General features: G+C 39.2%; 1 protein-coding gene across 4 annotated transcripts in view; it reads right to left on the bottom strand.

The window, feature by feature from the left end:
- Positions 1-24,240, bottom strand: part of PIGN (phosphatidylinositol glycan anchor biosynthesis class N) — a 98,350-nt gene that overhangs the window by 44,461 nt on the left and 29,649 nt on the right. For all 4 annotated transcript variants that reach the window (XM_015618441.2, XM_015618443.2, XM_015618444.2 and 1 more), the window contains exons 7-12: positions 22,959-23,089; positions 19,084-19,200; positions 15,067-15,107; positions 13,508-13,567; positions 12,355-12,447; positions 10,075-10,130 (exon numbers count right to left, since the gene is read on the bottom strand). In XM_015618441.2, coding sequence (XP_015473927.1) covers positions 10,075-10,130; positions 12,355-12,447; positions 13,508-13,567; positions 15,067-15,107; positions 19,084-19,200; positions 22,959-23,089 — 498 coding nt within the window. The remainder of the gene's footprint in view (positions 1-10,074; positions 10,131-12,354; positions 12,448-13,507; positions 13,568-15,066; positions 15,108-19,083; positions 19,201-22,958; positions 23,090-24,240) is intronic.

Below are 24,240 nucleotides of genomic sequence, written 5' to 3'. Positions count from 1 at the left end.
TAAGTTGAACACTTAAAATGCTGCAGATCTAATAATGAGTCAAGGAAGCACCACAGACCTGCAAATGAAATGCACAAAGAGAAAGACTGAGATCTTTGCCTAGCTCATTATTAGATGAAAACAAATTAATTTCAGCTGCTTCACTATTACACACTCAGGAACCCCATGCACCTGACTGTGTCAGCTCGTGTATCTACACCCTTTTATCGCTGCCTTTTCACTCTCCCCATCAGAAAAAAAAAAGAAAATCACATCCTACAACTCTTTGAGAGCGGCAAGATTTGCAAGAGACAGTGATCACATTTCTATGGCCCTTATCCAGCAGCAAATCAGAAGCAGCTGTTCAGCAGTCTTCTAACTTTTTTTATATTGGCTATTTGGGAGATAGGGAGGAAAGCACCAGCTCCTCCTGTTGATGCAAAACTGAAAAGCTAAAGGATATGGACACACATCCCTTGACCCCCTTGACAACCCCATGATGGAGAAAGGCCACTCGAATAAAGCAGAATAGGATTTTGTATAGGTGACCCTCCTTTAAACACCACATAAAGCAGAGCTTTTCACATGCTTTGCTATGAAATTCCTAAATCTAGAGCTGTTAGCAGCAATAGAACCATCAGACTGACACTATCCAAACAACTCCAGCAACCTCTTCTGCCAAAATGATGAGTAACTGCAGGTTCTTGTCCTCTTCTCCAAAAAGAAGATCCCTAGTACCTGAGTGATTTGCAAGCTGAAATAAATCACCCCAGGATAAAGTTGCCCATGTCTATGGGCACCATCCACCCTGCAGAGCATCCAAAGCTTCTGCCATCCAGACACTGCTGGGAGCAGGTGCCAGGGCCTCTCTGCTCTCTCCCCATGGGAGAAATTGCCAGCAACAGAATCAGCTGAGTATGCTCAAACTCTGTTGCCACACACCCCTCTGTGAGTGGGCCATACTACAGAGAAGAGATGGCTTCCACTCCAGCAGTTCTTCAAGAAGCTGAAATAGTACTTACAGGACCCACTATTACCGCTTTGATCCACAAAGCAATAATTTGATCCACTGCTGGAAAAATGTCATCTTGAAAATGCAGATTGAAGTCTGGCCTGGTGTTTTTGCAGGGCTGCTAAGCAAAACCAACTGAGCCAGTGCAGCAACAGGCTTCAAAAATGTCATGAGGGCTACCTTCAAACATCCCCAAAGCACAACAGGATGGCACCCAGCATCAGGTGGGTAATGGGAGAGTAGAGACACAGATCTTTCTGCATTCAACATTATTAATGTGGCAGAAACATGACTGCACACTTTTTTTCTGTTCTAAAAATCACTCCAGTTAGCAACCTATGGGTGCAGAGACTTAATATTGATGACAGTGCAATCACAAATGAACCCAACTTTTTCATTCTCCTGTTTTCTGTTTACTTTTCAAAGTACTCTGCACAGTTTTGTAGGAGCTGAATAAAATGCATAAGAGAAAACCTTCCCACTTCATCAACAGCAGAGAACGATCACAAAGACAATGAATGGCAAGTGATGCAAAGACTGAGTTCATTTAACAAAATGTGAAAAACTGACCAAATACTTCAAAAATCAAAGTCTGGAACTATGATATATCCTTTTTGTTGAACTTTCTGTGCAATACAGAGTACATGATGTTACCTGGGGCGATAATCAGGAAAAAGAAAGCTGTTACAGTTCTATTGACCTCACCAAATTACCTATTTACATGAATTTTAAAGGCCAGAAGCCTTTAAAATGCATTTTTCAAAATGAAGTCAATTCCAGTTCTTTAGATGTGCCTTTTCAGAGGCACATCTTTTTTTTTTTTACTGTTCTTAGTATCTGCCAAAGACAGATTGAAAGCATGTACTATGAGATAAAGAGACAATCCTTTGCATACATTTTAGTTTTGATCAAAGAGTGAAGCTTCAAATACTAAACAATTTAGTGGGTAACACAGTGATTCTTAATCTGTTTAGAAGGCCTTAATTTTACTAGTTTATTAAAATATTTTCAAGCAAGCTGCAAAAAGAGCAAGTCCTAAAAAACTTCATTTTCATAATTAGAAGATGCATGCTGATTACAGATTTTAAAAGTTACAGCCACAGTTTTAGTATACTAAAATTATGCTTTTTAAAAGAAAATGTGCTCTACATAAGCCTACACTGAAGGGTTTATTGCAGCTTCATAAAGCCCAGAACCCATAATATTCCCTATCCCAACTTAATCTAATCTCTTTGCTCCTGCTGTTCCACTGCCAGGACTTTCAGTTTTGGAGGGAATAAATTTTAAGTGGGTTTCTGTATTTCTGGATTTTCTGGCTACTGTATTAAATTTTTAGTCAGGAAGTCTAGTTGTAGGGTTGTAGTAAGTTATCCTTGCAACTCAATTATCCTTTTTCTTTTAAGAAGCATTAAAAAGCACTGCTGGCATTCCAAAAGAAAGGAAAGGATTAAGAAAGTCAATAAGAGGTTTCTGTTTTTAAGTTCTGAGGTTTTTGCTCTTTAAAGCTTAACGAAATGAAAGGAGGGGACACACATTTCCACAGGCCAAAGGTAGCAAAAAGTCTATTTGCTGACACATTGCAGAAGCCTGTCAGTACATCTGCGCTTTTGTATTCATCACCTACACAAACATGCAGAGGAGGCCAGCAGGGCATCAGTGAACCCGCAGGAAATGGTCTGACTGCTAATGCTCTAACCCTGGCCTGTCAAGTCTCAGAAATTAAAACAGCCTTTAATATTCACAAATCAGAATCCCTGATGTAGCATATTCAACAGCATACTGCCTTAGGATATTTATGTAAATCCTTTAGATAACAAAGATGAGAGAAAAAGGAACTGACAACTAAACTGCCAGCTACCAATTCACTGAAGAGAGAAGCAATTAAGGTAACTGGGCTGCACACAGCATATTTTGCATGTAAACTACCATGGCAAGAGCTTCAGAGAACCAGAGGCCAGAAGGGAGGAGGCCACACTCTGAAACTGTCCCTTTGGCACTCTTAAAGCAGAATTGAGGAGCTGGCTGCAGGGATCTTCTAAGAGCAGGGATTTTGTCCGGAAAGTCATAGCAGGACATGATTCCGCAGCCCTGGAAAGGGAAACTACTTTTCAGAGAAGGTGGAAGATCCTTGAAGGAAAAGAAAGGCACCATTTTTCAAGTCTCTTCTATTTTAGTACTACAGGGGAGGGATATGTGCTGACTTTACGTAACAACACCCTGTCAATGCTGCAAGTGGGTCCTCACCTCTGCAAGACACACAATGATTTATGTCAAAGACTTGTGTATGATTTATGACAATGAGCTGGATCTAGGTATCTGCAGTGTTGTGGCTATGTGTGTATGTTATATACCACAGCTCCTCTTCAGTTCCACAATCCTACATGCCCATCCTAAACTCTAGTGACCATTTTTCAAGCAGCTGCATCCAGACCAGGCAGCTTGTGCTGCGCTGGGCAAGTACCTACTAGCAGGGCCCCATGGCCACCAAAACATGCCTGGGACACTACTCATACAGATCCTGACCAGAAGACCATCATACATCAAGGAGTCAATGATCCACATACCCTAAAAGCAGGCCCAGGCCTGTGGTGCCCAAATACCTTGGCCATGGGACAGACCCAGTCAGCTGGTAAGGATATCTTACATATCCTACCAGTCAGCTGGTAGGAACAGAGAAGCCTGCAGGCAATTCCCACGCCATAGAAGGGATTACACTGCCTACCTATCCTCATGCATGTAAGAGCTGCAAGAAGTTCTCATGTGAACCTCCTTTCCATCTGACAGTAGAAATTATCACCAGAGTTGATTTCTTGATAGAAAATCATACAGCAGCTTGAATGACCAAAACAAGGGAACATCTCCACAGCCAGCACCTGTGTGGCACTGTCAGAAAACTGATCCAACACTCCCCAGATACAGGCTACCCAGCACCTGAAGGGATGTATGATTTACTTGCTATCTCCCATTCATTTTATAGCATTAAAATGGCTATTTTATTAAGCTATTTGTTATTGGGCCTTTCTTACTGAGATCCAGAAAAAGCCTTGTACTCTGCCCCTTACCTCGCGCCCCAGAGCAGAGCATTGTGTCCATCCCCTCCTACCACCGGCTGCAAATCCTCCCTCACCGACATTGCACAAAGCCTCACAAGTTCCACGAAAAGGCCAAAAGGATTTAATACAAGGAAATAGAGAAATGTACATTAATCTTGTGATATTTTATCTTATGCACCAGCCTTTTAGTTCCTTCTAAAGACCTTACCTACTTCCTACTTGACAGTAAATCCAATTACATCCAGTCCTCCTGCGCAGAAGCCGCTGCCAGTCAGCTTTTCATGTTCAAACTAAAAGCTCCTGAGTGCACTGCTGAAACTCAAGACCAGCAGGATGTCTACCTTCTAAGAGGATTGCATCCTCCCTGAGCAGCACTGTGCTTCAGACATGGCCCATTCAGTGAGAAAGAAGCTGACATTTTTGCCAAAGAACAGGCATTGCTTTTACCCTGAAGAGATAATACCTTTACTATTTAATCAGGAGGGCTTTTTGTAAAAAATAATACAAACCCATTATTTTCATTTGAGCACTTTGTCTCTACAGCACTGCAGTTCTGTTTTTTGATGTATATACACAGGGTCTTAAAGCCAAGAGTGGAGGGAAGAGGGCTGCCAGTCTGCCTCCCAACACCAGCAGGCTAAAGGTAACCACACCGGCCCATCTTGTGCCAGCAGTCCCAGTAGCAGCCCTGTCCCTAGATTCACACCTGATAACACAATGGGGACAAAGTGGACAAAGGGAAAAGCTGGCTGCCTTTCCAGGGTTCACCTGGAATTGATAGAAGCTGCTGGTCCTTCATTCTTGACCACAGGATGAAGGGGCTGAAGTCTCTTTGCAGATAAATCAGTGCTTCTGCTAAATAAAAGGTCCTCTGATGACACAAAGCATTCCAACAAATGTGCAGGGAGAATAACCACTATTAGACTATCCTTCCCTACTGCAAGATTTTCACCCTTTCCTCTTGGCATTCAATGCTTGTTGTTTGCTCTTGCAAGCGTTATCACATGTGTCACAAATATCTTACATATTACAGGTTATTTCAATAAATGTAATTTCTTTAAATAAAACAAGAATGGTATGTTTCAAACGATGTACTGACATCTTAAGGAACCCTGCCTTGCTCAATGGTGGAAAAGAAATCACTTGCTTCACTTTGATCCAAATGTCAATTTTGTGGGAATATCTATTATTTAAGTTTTGAAAAGCCATCACACAGAGCGAGCAATGTAGTACTGTATCTCCAGTCATCAGAGAAAGGAAGAAAAGAGGGATTTGTGCACATGGCAGTTTTCTGAAGTTTCTATAATCTTCAAAGACACTCTACACTCTATTTTCTTTTCTATCACTGACAAAATACATAATGTGCAATTATGTGGAAATACTCAGTCTCCACATGATTGATACTTCCTTGCACCAAGTCCATACAAATGTTTAAGGGAGTTATATCTCAATTCATACTAGAGGATAGAGCAAAGGAAGAGTTACACTCTCATATGGTGAGAAGTACATTTTTATTTAATAGCTGTACACTGCACATTGAAAATGCAGTGACTGCCTATATAAATATGCAAGTTATAACTTGGTTATGCACAATAATTATTTGGTATGATTAATATGTAGCATTCAGACAATTAGGTTACTTTTAAAACATCGTATAAGTTGGTATGGGATTTTTCATATATAAGAAGACAGCTCAATATCTAGAAGATAGCTTATTTAAAGTCAAATTTCTATTTCCTGCTAAAAAGACCCCAACCATTATTGACAAAAACTTCAAGACATTCAATAAAAAAGCACAGCTAGCAGTAAGCAAGCACTGATTATACTTAAGCTGTTCATCTCTTGGACTCCTTTTTTGTATGGTAGTTCTTAAACTACTGCTCCTGCATCTTACTGTAAGGCACCAGAACCTGAACAGCTGGAAGCACAGCCATTCCTGAAAGCATTGGGTACACCAGGACTATGCAAAAGGACTCATTTATTATCTTAAATCTCTTGTACCTGTTGGGACAATAAAATTGCACTAATTGGTTATGCAGATTTTAGGGCAACACTGATGCACCATTTACTCACCATACCACACTGTCCTTCTGATACTTCTTGTAGGATTACTTCCACAGGCCTGAGATGCCAAATTTGGGAATGATTTTGCAACAGTAGCATCTGGCCCCTTGGCACATTTCTCTTTGAGCTGTGCCAGTTTGGCAAATACTCTAAGGGACATCAAATGGTCAGAAACTAAGATAGTTCACTATCCTGGACATCAGTTTTCCTCTGTCAGCAGTCTTCAGATTTGTCCTCTCACTTCCTTCAAAGCATCTGGTATCTTGGCATCTCCTTTCCTTACACATAAAGGTCAAACCATGGTGCTTTTCTTCTCAGAATTCTGAGAAAAGTCTCTTATTTTGCTAAGTAAATGGTTTTTGAAAATATGTCTTTTGTAGTTGGGAAAAAAAAGGTAGTGAGAGAAAGGAAGTGGGAAAGAAATTTCAGATAGTAACTTTTCATATATCCAACTGGAAGTGCAGGTAAGTAGTCAGTATCAACAAGGGATACTGCACCTTGCCTTGTAGACTCAAACACTTGGAGCTGAGTTTCTGAAATGTATTTTCAACAGTTTCACAAGTAGCCTAAGGATACACTTTTACCCAGATTTGTTCCTTGATGAAGGCACTTTGATAGAGCAGAAATGGCAGTACTGGCAGCCAGACATATCCTTATTAATAGATAGAGCTATCTAAACTCTAACCCGCCTCAAGCCTGGTCAAGTAGACACTATTGAAGTTCCTATCAGATAACACAATGACCAGCTCCATCCTCCTTCTCATCACTGTACATCTGACAGATGGATTTCAGAGAGAGATGCAATTTATATCCAAGTAGGAAAGGGCACATACCTACTGGCCTCCTTCATTTCCTCTCCACTATGCCTGCCACACTTCTGCTAGAAATGAGATTCCCTGTGGAAATCAAAAACTTTATACCAATTCCATATTCTTCCTCTGTTGCCAACTTCAAAAATAGGCTAATTTTATCCATATATATGTGTGCACTAGCTTAATGCTTTTGGTGCAATATATTCAACATACAACTCAAACACTAGTTTTTGAGTCGCTGCAGCTGGAGGTCATGAACAGTTTTCTACTCACTCAGTAATAAAACACCTGAAAATCAAACCAGAAAACAGGATTTTTTCCCTCAGAATATTAAAACAAAGCTTTTAATGCTATTTCTGACTGAAAAATTAGGTCCAGGTTAAGTTTCTGTTAAGTTGCAATTTCTACAGGACACATTGTGAATATATCCTCTCCTCTCCCCCTACTCTGAAAACTACATATTCATTAGTAATTGCACCTCTAAAACCAGATTGTCCCAATCTGAAATTCTAGACTCAGATTTCTTCTGGAGCTCATATCTACATTTCTATTATACAGAATTTATTCAACTACATCTTTAAATAATTTAAGAAATTCAGTTCTTACAGATATCTTTGTTCATTTTCAGGTCACAAAGTTGCTGAAACAACACAAAATCTGTAATAGTGAAAAACAAAATATTTAATATTTTCTGCATAACTTCATGATCCCAAAGCACTTCAGACTGAATTACACTTCACTAACCTCCAATAAACTATGAAGGAAGAAAGCATCATATGCTGGAGCACACACTTTGTGAGCTTCAAGTTACATACTTCAGGCACCAGAAGGATTAAATAAGAGTATAACTCCTTTGTACAACAACTGAAAATGAACAGAGGTGGAAGAAGTTATTTGTGTCTGAATGAAAGGATGGTAGTGCAGAAACAGGGCACAGAACTGCAGGGCTCAGCTGCAGCAGCAGGTAAGGCCAACCATAAGTTAATACAGATCAGGGTTAAACCTGACATTAAACCTGAGCTGACTGGTCCTGCTACAGCTATGCAGGAACACAACCTCCATACAATTACCATGAAACACAGCACAGCACACTAATACTTCTCTTGCTCCAGGTAGGTGTCCCCACCTTTGCATTTTTAACTTCTCCTGAAAAAGTAACCATTCCCTTCTACACTGTTTTATCTACCACCAAAAAAGCATCTCAGCAAAGACAGCAGAAGGGGATGCATGAATTTCCCTCTCTCTATTCAGATTCAAGCATCACTTATGTGAAGAACAGATGTGGTTTGCATTATACTAATGCACCTGCAGCTGAAGTTCAGGCTTGTGTTCACTGCACACACATTCAGTCATCTGCATGTGAAAGAGGGGATGGATCTATAGGCAGGTCATGCCTAAAACTACCCTCAGTCTCCCTTTGGTTCCTGCAAGTTGGAGCACTAGAAAGTTACTCATTGTTACTGTTTAAATATAAGTTTGTGTTCGACCATTTCATCCCAACTATTAGTAAGAGGCTGGACAAGACCCCTTGGTAGCTTCCCAGACATGAGCCAAGCTTTGAAAGTCAAGGAGAGCTGTGAAGATGAGTCAGAATCTGGCCAAACTACCCCCAACACACTGTGGGTGAGTATTTACATTAGGGCACAACCATCCATGGTATGAGTCTTTTTCTGCTTTCCTAGAATGAGTAAACGACATCATCTTGAAGCCACAAAGAAAGTCTCCACCCACACAACATTCCCGTAAGGCAATTCACCATGGCAGTGGATTCCCTGCCTTCCCCACTCCCACTGGCCACTCCTCAAGGCTGACAGATTCCTTGCCATAACAGACCCTTGGTGAGTGATTAAAATCATGCCAAACTTAGAACCCTAGCTAACTAACACAAAGTTTTGTTTGCGCATGTATAATCCTTTAGACACAAACCACTGATCAAGTCTGGACCCAGCTGCACCTCAACTCCCTCTGAGAAGGAGGTTAGAATGTAAAGGGGTCTTTTCTGAATCTCACAACTCAACAGGAGGGTCTCCATGACAGCTTTATTTGTCCCATCCTCTACACAGTAAATAATCAAGTGTACTTTGCCACGGAATCTTGCTAACCACTGTCGCATTTACTATCAAACATTGTGAAATAGTTATTGCTTCTCTCTGATAAGCGAGGTACATCACTCCATCTATCACTCCATCCAAGGAACTATTTTGGCCTCAAATAAAAACCTTTCCTGGAACAACTATTAATCCAAATTTTGATTCAGAAAAATTTGAAAAGTATATAAAGAAAATTAATTTATTTTTGCAGTGGATCATACCAAAGTAACAATATGTTTATATCAAGTTTTAGTTGCTTTTTCAAAGTGATAAATGCCTCTGGCATTTCCACTTAAAACAATCCAACATATCATAAAACAGGAAAGACAGCAATCCATAAAGCAATTGGTAATATTTAGTTCATTTAAAGATAAATATACCATTAAGAAAAGCACATCCTATTTTATAGAATCAGTCTTATTTCTCTAGGAAAGGTAAAATTGAAATAGCTGTGATATCAAACTAATAGTCATTTATCAAAGAGGACTGGCCATCCTTTCCATATGGGCATTTTATTTCATACAGATCAGTAAATTCTTTGATACTGCAGCTGTCATTCAAAATTTGTTCTAAAGGATTCATTATGTGCCCAAGATTAACTTGACTTTTGTCTCACAGACTGTCTTGAACCTTTCCCTTTGAAGGAGAGAGAGGTATAAAATAACACAGCAATTCTCTGTTCAGACAGACAGCAATCATCTTTAACAATAAACATACTTCTCAGGAAGGGACTCTACTTTTTACTGCTGCTATGATTTAAAGATCTTAATTAACATCAGTTCTATTTCCTAGAGGAAAACAGCTGCTCTTGGTGAAAAGGCATTTTTAAATAACCCTTAATGGAAATTTAAATGTTAGATTTTGAAAATTAAATCTATCTTAAATTTCTGGTGAGAAGTAGCAGTTAACTGCACAGAGTTCTAGTGCAAAGTTTCATAGTCAGATAAACACTACCATCTAAAAAAAGACTTAGGAGACTGAATGTGTTGTTGCAGCTCACTGAAATACCAAAGCAAGTGATAAGACAAACAGGTAAAAAATACATAATTTTTACAGACACTTACTTGAATGGTGTGAACAGAAATGACAATGTGGTTTCCTTTTTCTGACTCATCTTAACCTGCACAAAACAGCATTAAATCATTACATGCAAATTGCAACAAGACTAAATATTGTATCAGGAACTAAACGACAAAAAAAATCACAGATTTCTAGGACTTTGGAAAATGAATGAAGACACAATGCCAATATGCTGTCCATGAAACTGGGTGCTATACTCCAGTATGCACAACTCCTCGGAATTCCTGGAAACTCGGGCCTGCTCTAAAGTAAATAAATAAACCATGCTCCAGCCACTGCTTTTCTCAGAAGGACTTTTACAGTTTGCAGGATACAAAGAAGATATGGGTAGAAGTGCTACCAGGCTTCAGTGATAACCTCCCTCAATGAAACCAGCACCATTTATGCCAGACAGACACCAGTACACTGCAGCAAATACTGCCAAAGCAATGCTGTAAATCAATTAACCAGCACATGGACAAAAATAAAAGGTTTTGAAGCCATCAGAGCCACTTTGCCCAAAGTCCTCCAAAATATCCTGAAGGCCTCCTGCAGCTGCCTGACTCAAGTCTGACTGTTGGCACAATGTGCAGTCAGGAGCTTCCTAAGCACACTACTTGTAAAATCTGACAGCTAGAAGTAGCAACTCACACATTTCATTCTATTCATCCATGGCATCATCTCCAGGGAGCACAAATTGTGGTCAGGTCAGTCCACCACAGGAAAAGTGAAAATCTATTTGGCATGTCTAAGCCAGAGTACTATTTCTGCTTCAGCAGTGAAACATACAGGAAATTCAGACAGGATCATTCCAAAACAAACTGTTGGCTAAAAACAAGCCAACAACAACAACGATAACATAGCACTGCAGAACAACAGAACAAAAGTATGCTCCAAGGAAAGGAGAAGCAGAACTACTTCATTTTTAAAATCATCTCCTGTTCTTAGCGGACACGAAGTAGAGAGCAAGGGTTCAATCACAAACAGCAGAGGTTTATTTCAGGAGGCAGAAGCCTTTATTTCAGGGATTTCAACCCTTTTTATAAGGTGTTCTGATACAGGTCAAACTGATTGGTACAAGGAACAACACCTCCTTCATCCCATTGGTGGGACAAGAGAAAAACACTCTCAGAACATCCGTGTCTTTGTTTTGGGAAACTAAAACCTTGTTTTCATAATAGTCCTTGAGAGAGAAAAAAGTCCCCAAAAGACTTTTCCTTGGGAACAGATCTGAGAGCCTCTGAGAGCTTGAAACTCTCTCAGGTTCAGGAAATCACATCCGCAATCTCACGATGCCAATTTAAGTGAAAAGAGCTGAGTCATCCTTAATTCTTAAAGCAGAGATCTTCCAGCTGCAGAGGTGATATCAGCATGCTTGAAATTTCACGTCCAACCCCACCAGCCACTTTCCCTGATGCATGTCAGCTCTCCATCATATTTTTGAAACTGACTCTGCTGCTGACTGCCACCCTGGTACCCACACCTTTGTGAATCTGGCATTCAGAAAGGGACAGAACATGCTGAAGGTGCTAATCTTGTGGAGGTCATCTCATGCTAGTTCATAGTTTCACCATCAGGACATGAATTTCCAGACAGGATAACAGTCCTTTTGTGTCTCAGCTTCTATCTCTGCAAGACAGTTTTCCCTCAGAGCATTTCTATGCTTTGCCAAAACTGGGATTTTGGACAGTTCCTCACTCCACTGCTTAGTGAAACAAGAACTTTTTCTTGTTTGGACCACTCATGTGTCCTCATAATGTAATATCCAATATTAAATGAATCAAGACAGAAGCCAGAGATGAACACTTGCAAAGCAAAACAACAGATATAACAGCATTAGCTAAAAGTTAATTAGGCTACTAATTTAATTTCTTTAATGCACAGGAGCCTATTACCTTTCTGATCTGTTTGTGCACTGACCCTGATTTAAGGCCTTGTCTCCCAGCCCCCATTGAAAAGGCATTATTTCCCTTCCCCTGTACCAGCATTCCTATTCTACCTACATACTGCAAGTAGGTTTACATTAGCACCAAGAAAACTCACCATTTCTGTTAAGAAGCAAGAAAAAAGTTGCTCATTCTCCTTACAAAAAAACAACCAAAACTGTTTATTAAAGTCTTTGAAACTTCTTCAGGTAAGTCTCACCGCTATGCAATCAAATGAATGTGCATTCAATTTTAATCCTTTCAATTTAGCACACTATGTATAGGATAAGTCATACAATTATTTTACAAATAGCAACAACTATTCAAATAAGTTGGGCTTTTTTACCATATGTTTGGTACCTTAAATTGCTCAAGAATCTGAACAGCGTTGGTAAACATGCTCTCTGCTTTGAAAAGAGCACTACTGTTCAGATACTCCAGAGGCAGAATTCCCTAAGGAAGAAAAACACACATAATAAATAAAGGAAAATTAAATGAAATAACAGTAATTTCTCTTAACTGAAATGCTGGCCAATTAAGCAGTAAGAATACTTCAAATTACTGCTGAAATAACTCATGCAACTCCTTTGAAAATACTCTTCTCACACAGATTTGCAGCATCACAGGGATTGTTTGTAATATCTCAGCTTGCAAAAAACAGAATGCAAAAAAACACAAATAACAAAAGTTGTTACTAAACTATATACTATAAAATAATATAAACTCCATCTTTAATCAGAAGCCATTTTTAATATCCTTAAAAGTCTTCCACCCAAAGCCTCACTTGGGCCTGCCTCAACCCAGTACTTTTGGTAGGAAAGGGAGCAGTTCCCATGACACCCTGTGTTGGGCAGCTTTCCTCACATGACCAGCAAAGAATGCAGGACAAAGGGACAATTCCTGGGGCAGTCTCCAGAAGAAATATTTCAAAAACCATGCTGTAAATAGGTGTTCTGTATGTGAAACTAGCAGCATGACGGAACACTAATGACATGCTAATTGTCAATTAGATATTTATGAGGCAACTTTTGGACTATGTAATAATACATGAGAGAAATTAAAAGAAAAAGCCATCTCACTGTTCACTAAATTAGAGGCACAAGATAACATCTGAGGAAAGTGCACTAGTTTAATCAAGAACTAACTGAACATTAAGTTGCAGGAACTGGCTTGTTTACAGGTTTAGCTTTCATGATCAAAATCATGTGTTATTCAAACCATATTGCATTTTTACCATCCCTAAAAACAAAGTAACAAAAAACTCTTATATGGCTCAAGAGTATAAAGTTGCAGATTACAAAAGGACCAGCTGCCATTCCAATTAAAATACATTTAAGTTTGTACTCTAAATTAAAGATACACACATAAAACTAAAACTACAAGCAGTCTTCACACCCTAGCACACTTCTACAAACCTGTAATCCTTCCCACACACCTCAAGTCTTGCCCCCAATACCTCTTCCTCTATGGTGAACAGACCTTTATAACATAGAAAAACATTTGTACTTCTTACCACAGAGTTCAGGGGGAAAGGCACACCAATAAGGGAAGCCATCAGTGGTGCTATATCAGCCTGTGCAAACAGAAGCATTCCCATTTTAACATTGTTTCAGCCTCTAGAGCTAATAAATTCAGCTTAATTTTAACATATCTGCATTTGCAAAAGTTAATTCTGTAATACTACCAAGTTATACATACAACTCTCCTTTATAGTTTTTTGGTTTTTTAGTTTCCAGTAGTTGAGGCATTCAAAATGTGAAGCTCCACTGCTGATCAAGTTTCAAAAAATATGTTTCATTTAAAAAGCAAATATAACTATGCCAGTATTTATTTGCAGGAATTCAGCACCTCCTTTACTGCACTCAGAGAGGCATACCACTTTTTATGACTATTTATATGACCAAAAGAACTAATTTAATATTTACAGTTTTAAGCAGTATACTGGACATACTGCTCTTCACAACATTCTTTATCCCAGGCTTTCACAGCACTGATTACTCGCCTTCTCCCCTTCAGGGAGAGTTTCTGCAGTTTTTTAATGTCCAGTCAGACCTCAGAAAGGCCCTTGAACCTACACCAAGGCATCTCATAAAATAAGTTACCATTTCCTTCTACTTGTGATAATAAACACTGCCTCTTACAAGGTTTATATTTTCCTTTAATATAAAGCTACACACCAAAATTCTTTGTTTCTCCAGCATAAATCTGAAGAAACTAAACTGAAACCACAGGCTCTGCTACAGCCTCAGATGTATTGGGCAGACTCCAAACTATTATTTGTAGAGAACAATACACTTGGAGTGTAATGATAATTAGAAGTCTTGTTTGCTATTTTTACCCATATTCCCACATATGCTACAGGACAAAAGCTCTGTCTGTGAGAACTCCATTATCCAGAACAAAGTAATACTCAAGAATCTTCTATACAGTTTCAAAACAATATTGCCATTACTCCTACCAACCTTGAAAGGAAAACTAATCTCTAGTTTTCTACCAGGGCGTTGCTTAAAGAAGTTGATCCAGAACATTCCCAATTTGAACCTCCTAGCATGAGACTATTTCCCTTGTTGAGTAGGTTTGGAGTCTGTTATTCATATATTGGGTTTTGTAGGATGATGAAGCGCCACAGTTTAAAAAAGCTTGACTGATTTAGGATCAAAGGATAAGTTGTTCACCTTATTTTCTCCCTTTACTGTACTAATTATCTAAATTGCAAAATATTTGGGCCACAATCACAGATGAAAAACCCCACAGTTTACCACTACAGCAAGAAATTATTTTCATTCAGTAACAGCAGCTTGGGGGACTTGGTATATTTTACTGCACTCTCCCTACAGCTGTATGGGATCACTTTAATAAATGGTGCAATAATGCATCTTCAGGAGAAGTTGTGTGCAGCTGTCAGGCATCAACAAGCAATTTAAACATCCTCATTATGTCATTGCAGTTCCCATTTCTAGGGAAACGGTACATCGGTTTGATCATTCAAATTAAGTAAATTACTTTAAATCACACAAAACTCAAAATGTAAGGTGAAAATTTATGAACTATTAAATTAGGTATATTTGATACCTGATTGACATCAAGCCTCTTCAAGTTCTCCAGTTTCCATTCTGCAAGAAAAAACAGAACACCTGAACAGCTAATCTACACAGTTTTGAAAGGACAGTTCAAGTTCAGTTGACATTTAATATCTTGCTGCCATTTTCTGTGAAGTGTTGGTATTAAAGAAAATTATGATTTTACATTAGGATGCTAGCTCATGAAGGGTTACAGATAGAACTCAACAGGCAGAAACAACAAAATGCATTCATTTCAGTTCATATTTTCTTTTATCCAGCAGGATAAATTGCTGCCTTCAATTGTGCCCTAGATCAGTAGAAGAAGGGCCAAGGCTTTTATTTTTTTCAGCACCATGATGTATTACCTCCTTTGCCAACTAAAAGAATCAAACTCAGATTTAGGAGATTTATAGAATCTCTTCAATAGTTTGTAAAAAAGGCTAACCCAAGGTCCTAAATGCATTGGTACAGCATGGTACAAACATTAGATCCTAAAGCTTTGGCACATCATACAAAAACCTGGTTGAAAATTATATTTTCCTGCTCTATGCTGGCCTCTAAGGAAATAAAGAGAAAATTGCCTGCTTTCTTTGGGGGCGGAGAGTTATTTAAAAACAGAGTTTATCAAGGTTTGTTTTTGTTTTTTTTCTTTCATACATCTGCAGTATTGCATACACTAGACTTATTTTTCAGCAATTAGCTCATACCACTGCTACCTTTGGAAGTCTGACTACAGGTCAGTGTTATTTGGTTCCACAAGCACCCTGAAGAGTAGACCTGTACTTTAACAGTAGTGAGACAACTACAGGGAGTTCCCATGGCAACACAGGGGAAGTATTAGCAGCATTAATCATCAATTCTGTTAAACTCACACCAAAAGAAACAAGTTTGCTTCCTTTTGCTTCTCGGAAAAGGAAATGGATTTAAATTTCCAGAAACAGACTCTTATCCATATTTCTATTATATAAATGAGTTGCCTGAATTCATTCTGAATTTTCCAAAGAAAAACATTGAAAAACTATCTATGCACACACAAAATGTGCTTAAGGAAGGAAGAAACTATCTCTGCTAGAGGAAACATCTCTTTTTGTCAGAAGTTTTTTCATCTCCATGTGCCCTATTCAGATATTCCAAAATGCAGAATTGAAGATATCTGCTTTGGACCAGTAGCCACAGGACACTGAGCCCAGGAACTCCTAAGGACTGGGACATCCCTACAGACTGGCCAGCCCAGGCTGCATTCCCAGGAATGAGGCATCTTGGCTGGAGATGCTGCCTGCACTAATTTATGATTCCAGCTCACTGTCTAGGTTTCCTGCACAGTCCTCAGCAGTTTTCCACCCACTTTATAGAGGGTTTTTTTGGCCTTTATCCTGCCCTGCTTTCACTGCAGCCCACTGGCCTGTCAGATGCATACAATATTGGAAAACAGCAAGGAAGTGCCAGTTCAAAAATAAGCTGGGGATGAGGCTACATGAACCAAAGAAAATCTCACATAAAACATCACAGAAGCCAAACTAGAGGAGGGCACACTGAGCTCCCACAGCTGTGGCAATGCAGGCTGAGCCCCCTACAAACCAGTCTTGTGTATAATGTCATCGAGCACCCCACGTCCTGATGCTGCAGGAGGTTGTGCCTTCACTCACAAGCTCCTCTGGGCTTGTGCCCCAGGGTCAACCATCAGCCCATGAGGAGCTAGAGAGAAGTTCTGTATTCTCTTTCTTTCTGAAAAAGGGTCAAACCAGTGGCCAAATGGGTAATATCACATGTTGCCCACAGGATGCAAGGCTGCCATAACAAATCTTTCCAAGAGGATTGCATGACCAAGCCTGAGGGAAGGCAGAGCACAGGTGATGAAACTGATGAGGAGAAGGCTGTCAACCCAGAGCAGACTCTGTGCCCTTCTGGCCATGCAAGAAGCACATTAATCACTCTGTGACAAACTGGACAGGCTAAGTCCTGCCTGTTGGCGCTGCCTTTGGGGGGTATGAACCCTCCATGGCAACAATGAGAAGAAAGACAATTTACTGAGCTGCCTACAGCGTGCTTGCACTGAACAGAGCATAAGAAGTTTGTCAGCATTAGAAATGTTCTGTCAATATTTCCATAAACACTTAACTCAGAGAAATTAGAAAGGATTGTCAATAGATGAAAGAACTCGAACACTGGAGCATGCAACTAGAAATGTAAGCCTGACACCTGCATACATCAGTGACACAGCAGTCTTGAAAACACCCTCCTCCCCTGCACACAGTCACAGCTGGAGCTGTATGGAGCAGGAAAGACAGCCTCAAAGAACTTTTCAAGACAACTCTTTTAAACAGAATTTGTTTTCTTTTAAACTCCTCTTTTTTCTTTTATACGTTAACTTTGTGAAAATATCTGGGATTGCAACAATGGAGAAGCTTAACTGTAGTGATCTGTGCAAGCCTAAGTTCCATTTCAACAATTTTCTCTTCACTTCTAAGCTATGTGACCTACTACAAGCTCTTAAGTACTACCATAGAGAGAACAGTCACTTTTTAAGAAGATACTTATTACCCAAATAGAAATTCAAACTCACAAGATACTCAGAGTATCTCAAATCTCCAATAGACATCATCCTTGGCAATTAAGAATCTGTAAGGTTAGTGTTTAAACAAAGCAACAACATGCTTGACAGATGCAAAGCTAGTAAAAAATGAATGGAGCAGTTTCTGATGTTTGCTTTGGTGTGCTTGTTTTTTTGTGTGGTTATTTGGTTTGCTGGGTTTTTTTTTAACCATCAGAAGGACAATATGAAGCAGGCACAGCAGGGTGCAGACAAATGTTGTCATTTAAGTAAATACACATTGCCTAACAGATGAGGGCCATATAGCTTTCCTTATTGTGCACCTGGGAATCAGTTCAATGCTCATCTTTTTTGAAATCTCTCACACCATCTTCATCATGATTTGCATTCAAATGCTGGTGTTTGTACTACAGCTGCTGAGAATTAAAGAAACTGACAGATGTAAAATTCATTTATTATAAATCAACCCTTAGACATCAAATGTCCTTAAAAGTCTAGCAGATCAGCCATCACAGATGCCAAAATCAGTTGTTTTATTCTGTTTTCTATTTTTTTTCTACAACTCATTTTCAATTTTATCACAGATGCCATAGTTTTATAGCAGCAGTTAGGTGCAAGGAGTGAAATGTTACCACCATCTATTTCTGAAACGACCTAATCTGTTACCCAATACCTTCTTGAGAGCAGAGGGCGGAGTTAAAACCTCCAGGTGAAGCAATTTTTGCCTGTTTTCTCTAATGTACCTTGACAAACAATCCAATTAAATAGAAAGTTATTACCTCATTGATTGTGAGCAATAACCCAAGACTCAAGCTATCTTAAGGAACAGAGCAGGCTACAAGAATGGACCATGTCAAAGAGGAACAATTTAATCACATGTTAAAGACTCTCTAACCCCACTGATATTTCAGTGTTTATTGCATTATGTATTTGAAATAATGGAAATTCATTATTTTTAAAAAGTTTACTCTTAAATAAATTATCAAAGGGAAAAATAACAGTGAAGAATCACAGTCTTTCATTGAGAAAAGCCATTTACATTTGCACAATAGCTACAAGGATGCAAATGAGACAAGATAGCCCCTGGAAAGTCCACAGGGTTCTGCTGTGAAGTTAGAAAGGCGTCTTTGAACTTGTCAACTTATGGTGTTTCTGTACAAACAGCATTCGTCCACTGGGAGATCCTAAAAATTAAGTCTCCTCTTGAAGTAAGTTTTAGGAGCATGAATAGCCTCCTGTCAACAAAGAGAGAAAGTTTTCAATTCTATGATTAGAAAAGAAAACTGACTGATGTTATCCACCCAATTTAGCAGTAGCTTCCTTAAGGCATACCCTGCCCCTTTTCTTTACACACCACACAAAGCAAATCAAACTTACTGAAATGGAAAAGAAGTTAGTGAAGATCATCAGGTTTAATGGTTAAAAACATCTCCATTTCCAGCAGAATCTTTCACTTAAGTTTTATATTTTACCTACCTTTCAAAAAATTGTCTTCAAAGAACTGGGAAGTAACTTTCTGTGGATAATTTACCCCAGCACCCCATACAATCAGTGGTGTTAAAGTTTCTGAGGGATGACCAGCCCCATGGGATCCTAAGACACACCAAACAAAAAAAAAATATAAATTTTAAGACATGTGCTGTAAAAACAAACAAAATCTACATGCAATAAAAATATGCACACATGTACTAAGCTCTTGTTACAGACATACTAAAAGCCTGTTACAGACAACTAATTCCAACTTCATAGCTTATTTTTATGTCACTAACAAGTAACTAACAATAAAGGCTAAATTCAAGTTTCAAGGTGGGAAATCAGTATCAGTTAAATCAAGACTATAAAGATAAAACTTTTTATATTAAAACCCCCAAATTTTTAACATAAAGAAATTAAAGCCATAGTATTTTTAAAGCCTCAACATATATCAGCTCAAAACATGTACATGTGCTTATCCTGAGCATCTCAGTGAAACCAGGAATGCTTGATTTCAGTAATATTAGGGACATGTGAAAAAAATAAAAAATCATATAGAACTGACCCCTGAATAAAAATTAGACTTCCACTTCAAAACCAGGAAGCAATATGCATTGCAACTCTCATCCTTACAACAATGATAGAACTTAATTTTTAAGGTTTCAAAGTCTAGCACACTCCTTAAAAATTGATAAAACATTACTTTCTTCCCTGGGGAAATTGGTTCCCTCCAGATTAACGTATCAGCCACCAAAAGCAGGAAGGTTGAAAACTATGACATGTCAGCAGCAGTTGTACTAAAGCAGGAGCCACACAAGCTTGAAAGAAACACTGGTGATTGAACCCAGTGGGTGAGGTACCAGAGCAGTGAGATAACACAGCCTCAAAGGGAAGGACTGATACACAAACCCTATGTAGGTCACTGCATGGTGCACAAGACTACACATTTTCCTTACATTTGCACAGACACATGCTCTTCCCTGTCTATAAATACATATTTTAATAAATACAAAGGGCAAAAAAAACACACTGTTGTGCAGCCTTAAGGCTATTCCAAATTTCATACCCAACTCTGTCCTTAAAACAATCACTGTAGCACAGCTGAAGAGACAACTTTGCTTACTTTAAACAGCTCAAAGCTTAAGAACACACTGGTCTGGGAATTAGATTTCTGATCTTTCTTGGTGGGCACTCTCTGGGTTCAAAAAACAGCAACAATTGCTCTTCTTTGAAGAACTTGGAAAAAGACCTTATGGAGAGAGCACTTCCTGTATCTTCCAGGGATTATTTCTTATATCAGTTATATTCTTACTACTGCAGGAGGAAAGTGATATTTTGGTAAGTTTACATTTTAGCCAAGACACCAGCTCCACTTGCATTTCACTGATATTCTGCCTCTATGAATACTTTAAGAGATACAGCAGAGAGAGGCAGCTGCACCCACTCCCTCCCTGTTACAAAGGACCAGGTTGCAGCCTGATCTGAATAACAAGAGGAGTTCTTTTCAGCTGGGTCAATTCCAGATTCCACCCCCAACACTCTCCAAATAGACTTTTTCAGGGGAAAGAGGGAAGAAGGGTTGTTGTTCAGTTGTCTGTTCCATAGTCCAGCATACCACACAGGTACTTGTATCAGGATGGTAGCAGGAACAAGAGGCCAAGGTGAGGGTGGGCATGGAATGCCCTGCGTTGGTGGTCAGCAGTTCCATCTGACATCAATTTAAATCAAAATTATGGGGTCAGATGAAGAAAGCAACTTCACTGGTTTTTGTTAGCAACCCCAACATGTTTGATCATGTCTAATTCAGACAATATTCTTTTCCCTAATAGTCCCCCCCTCCATCTTTCCAGTGTTTAATTTGTTTTAAAACTGGTACACATCCCATTCTGTAAATAACCGCTGAAAGTCTGCAGCAGTGGCTGATACTACCAACCAGCTCAAATTAAAGCTCCTGAACTGCCCTTCAGATAGCTCACAATGGGCCTAAGCGGAACCTCTGGGTTTGCTCTTGGAATCAATTATGTCAACTTCAAAGTTATTGACACTTCTGGCACAAGATCAAGCTTTTCCTTCATGAAGAGATGACAGAAAACTATGACAGACCAGTGGTTCTCTAAGCCTGAAGAAGTTAACTCCTAACACCTTTTATTCCCCCTTCAAAGGATCCAGTACATAATGAGAACACCCCTGCAGCTCACTCTGGCAGCAAGGAAGGCCAACAGCACCTCAGGCAGTGTTAACAGGAGAATGTTTCAGGGAAGGGATTGTTTTCCTCTATTCAGTACCTGTGAGACAACCTCTAGACACTGGATCCAGTTTTGGGCTCCTCTGGCACCGGAAGGACACCCATCATCTGGAATGGTCTCAGTGAGGAGCACTTGCCCTGTCAGAAGCAGCTGAGGGACTGGGACTGGTTCAGCCTGGAGAAGAAATAGCTTTGGGGAGAACATACCAGAGCAGCCTGCCTGTACCCCACTGTGAGAGGGTCTGAGAGAGGATGGAGCCAGAGTGTCACTACAGTGCACAGTGGGAGCATGACAGAACAGGCATAATTTGAAACAAAGGAAGTTCAGACTGCAGATAAAGAAAAGCTTTCCCCCTCCACGAGGGCAGGCAGGCAGCAGAGCAGGCTGCCCAAAAGGGTTGCATAGGCTCCATCAATCTGAGGTTTTAACGGCCCTGCTGAATAAAACCCTAGCATCTGTGTCTGATTCCAAAGCTAATCCTGCCTTGAGCAGGTGGCTGGACCTCCTGAGATCCCTATGATCATATAAATAAAAATACATATAAACACACCCCTCTCTTATTAAAAAATTATAAAATAATTTATTGAAACATACAAAAAAAATACAGCAGAATTAAGATTTTATTGCAAGTGGCAGCCAGCTCAACAGTAAATAATATTCAAAACGGACTATTTTGCAAATGAACAGATGGTAATTAGGCTGATTGAATAAATATACAAATATTTTTGTTATCTCCGATGGCAGAAAAAATCTGCATCCCTTCAATTGAAAAACTGCAGGATTTCACACACAGAATAAGATCTTGACTGTTGTTTTGCCACAACAAAACATGCCTGGAGCAGCCTTGGTTCAAAAGTATCATAGTAGCTGCAAATGCACAGCATTGGAAGAGAGACTTACGACTTTCACTGGCAGCACACAAGGACAGGAGTGTTCTTAAGATTCTTGAAAAAGAAAGAACATGGGGAAAATGTCTAAATGAGTTTACCACTGTTAACTTTCCTCATCTGCCCTCAAAGCATTTGGTCACTGTGGCCATACCCTTCACAAGTCTCCTCTGTGGGTATCAGCATCGTCAGCCCATACCTCACTCTCCTCTCTCTACTCTCAGCTTCTTCACCTGTCTCCAGCACCAGTCTCCTCTAGAAAGATCACACAGCAGTCCCATCCTTTCTGCTGTGCTTAAAAGACGAAAATAAGCAAAAAGATTCTGCACTCCTCACAAAACCTCTCCCTATATAGTTTTTCACTACCTCCTGGACAGATTTCCCACCTTTTCCAGGTGCTTTAGAGTGCCAAAGTGAGAACTGTATCTCCCAGAGGGGCTGGAACAAGACCAAATTTGCTGCTGGCAGCCAAATAACACCATCTCCTCCTGCTTAAGGTGGTTTTCTGCAGCAATCTTTCTATCCCTACTAGCAGTCACTGAGAAGTTAAGCTCTAACTTAGTGTCTGTTTTTGTCCAGACATGGAATGTAGCTGTCACAGCAATTTGCATGGATTTTCATAAACAAGCAACACTTAGTATACCAAATCAAAGCAAGGGTTCCAAAGCTTCTCATGGGACAGAGCTCTCTAATCATACATCAGATGCCCATAAACTCAACTGACTCAATATTTAAAAATACTCACCCCAATCTGTCATTCCATGGTCAGAAGTCAAAATAAATGCAGTCTTCCCATCATTTCCATAGAAATTGTCAATCAGTGAAGCAATTTCTTTCACACCCTCATCAACTAGTTTAATGTTCTCATGGTATTCCCTTAAAAACAGGAAAAAAATGTGTTACATTCAAGGTGACTCTCACAGTTGGTATAAAGCAACTTATCCATGGTCATAAAGCCCAATCCTTTGAGTACAGACAGCTTTAACCTCAAAAGAACCTCAAGCTAACAAAAGGCTTCCTAGATGTAAAATCTCTCCACCTCTGAGTCTTACTGAGATATTAAATCATTGCAGCACAATTTGAAGATTACTGAAACCACAGTTTCAAATGGATTTATATTTCAAATCTGACCTGTCCTTGACATAAGACTATAATTTTACTACTCACAGCTGCCAGGCAAGTTAAGCAGAATGCCAAAACAAAGGAATTCTGGAAAACTCAAATAACGTTAAATAGTAAATTGCAAAAAATACTTTAAGCTGGTAACTAAATAGCAAAGAAAGATCTCACCAGGCAGTCAGTGTTTTGAGATGATTCACAGATCAGGACAGACCCTAGTTTTCTGGAATAGAGGCTAAATAAAAAAATTGTATCTTTTTAGAAAAAGTGACCATGATTAACTTCCGAGAACTATTTTCCCATCTGTTGCTAAAGTCAGTTTTAAAACTCTGTCTTTAAAAAAATAATAATAAATGAGCATTAGACATACAGTAAGTATGAACTTTAGAACAGTGTAGGAAATCAGAATTTTAAAAGTATGCAAGGATCAAGAGAAAGACATAAAATCCTGCAAAGCAGGATGTGAAGAAATTTAAAGAAAGTTCTCAAATTACACACTTCAAGATGAATTGGTGATGAGAACTGTTAATCTAAACTCATCATTCAAGGGCAATAAGGAAAGCCAAAACAATGCTAGAATTTGCAGCCATTATTGCTGAGCTTACTGTTGTCTATAAATTCAATGATCACTTCAGCAGTGGGGTGTCTGAAAACTGCATCCATTTTATGTTTAAAATTGCATTTCCTACATATCCTCTACATTTTGTGTTGGCTGTAACTAAAACAATTGCTAAAAATCAGACTTGAATAAAGGAGTACAACCTGACATAGTGTATAGAGCAAAAATCTGTCATTTCTACAAGGTGGGACCTTAAAAAACAAAATAACACAAAAAGTTCAGAATGTAGGTGATAACGGTGACATACATGATCCCCAACACAACAAGTCTTGTTTCTGGCTTGATAAAT

The sequence above is a fragment of the Parus major genome, chromosome 2 (genome assembly GCF_001522545.3).
Source record: "Parus major isolate Abel chromosome 2, Parus_major1.1, whole genome shotgun sequence".
Taxonomy (NCBI): Eukaryota; Metazoa; Chordata; class Aves; order Passeriformes; family Paridae; genus Parus; species Parus major.
Note: the sequence above shows the minus strand (reverse complement) of the source record. Positions and strands in the feature narration are given on the sequence as shown.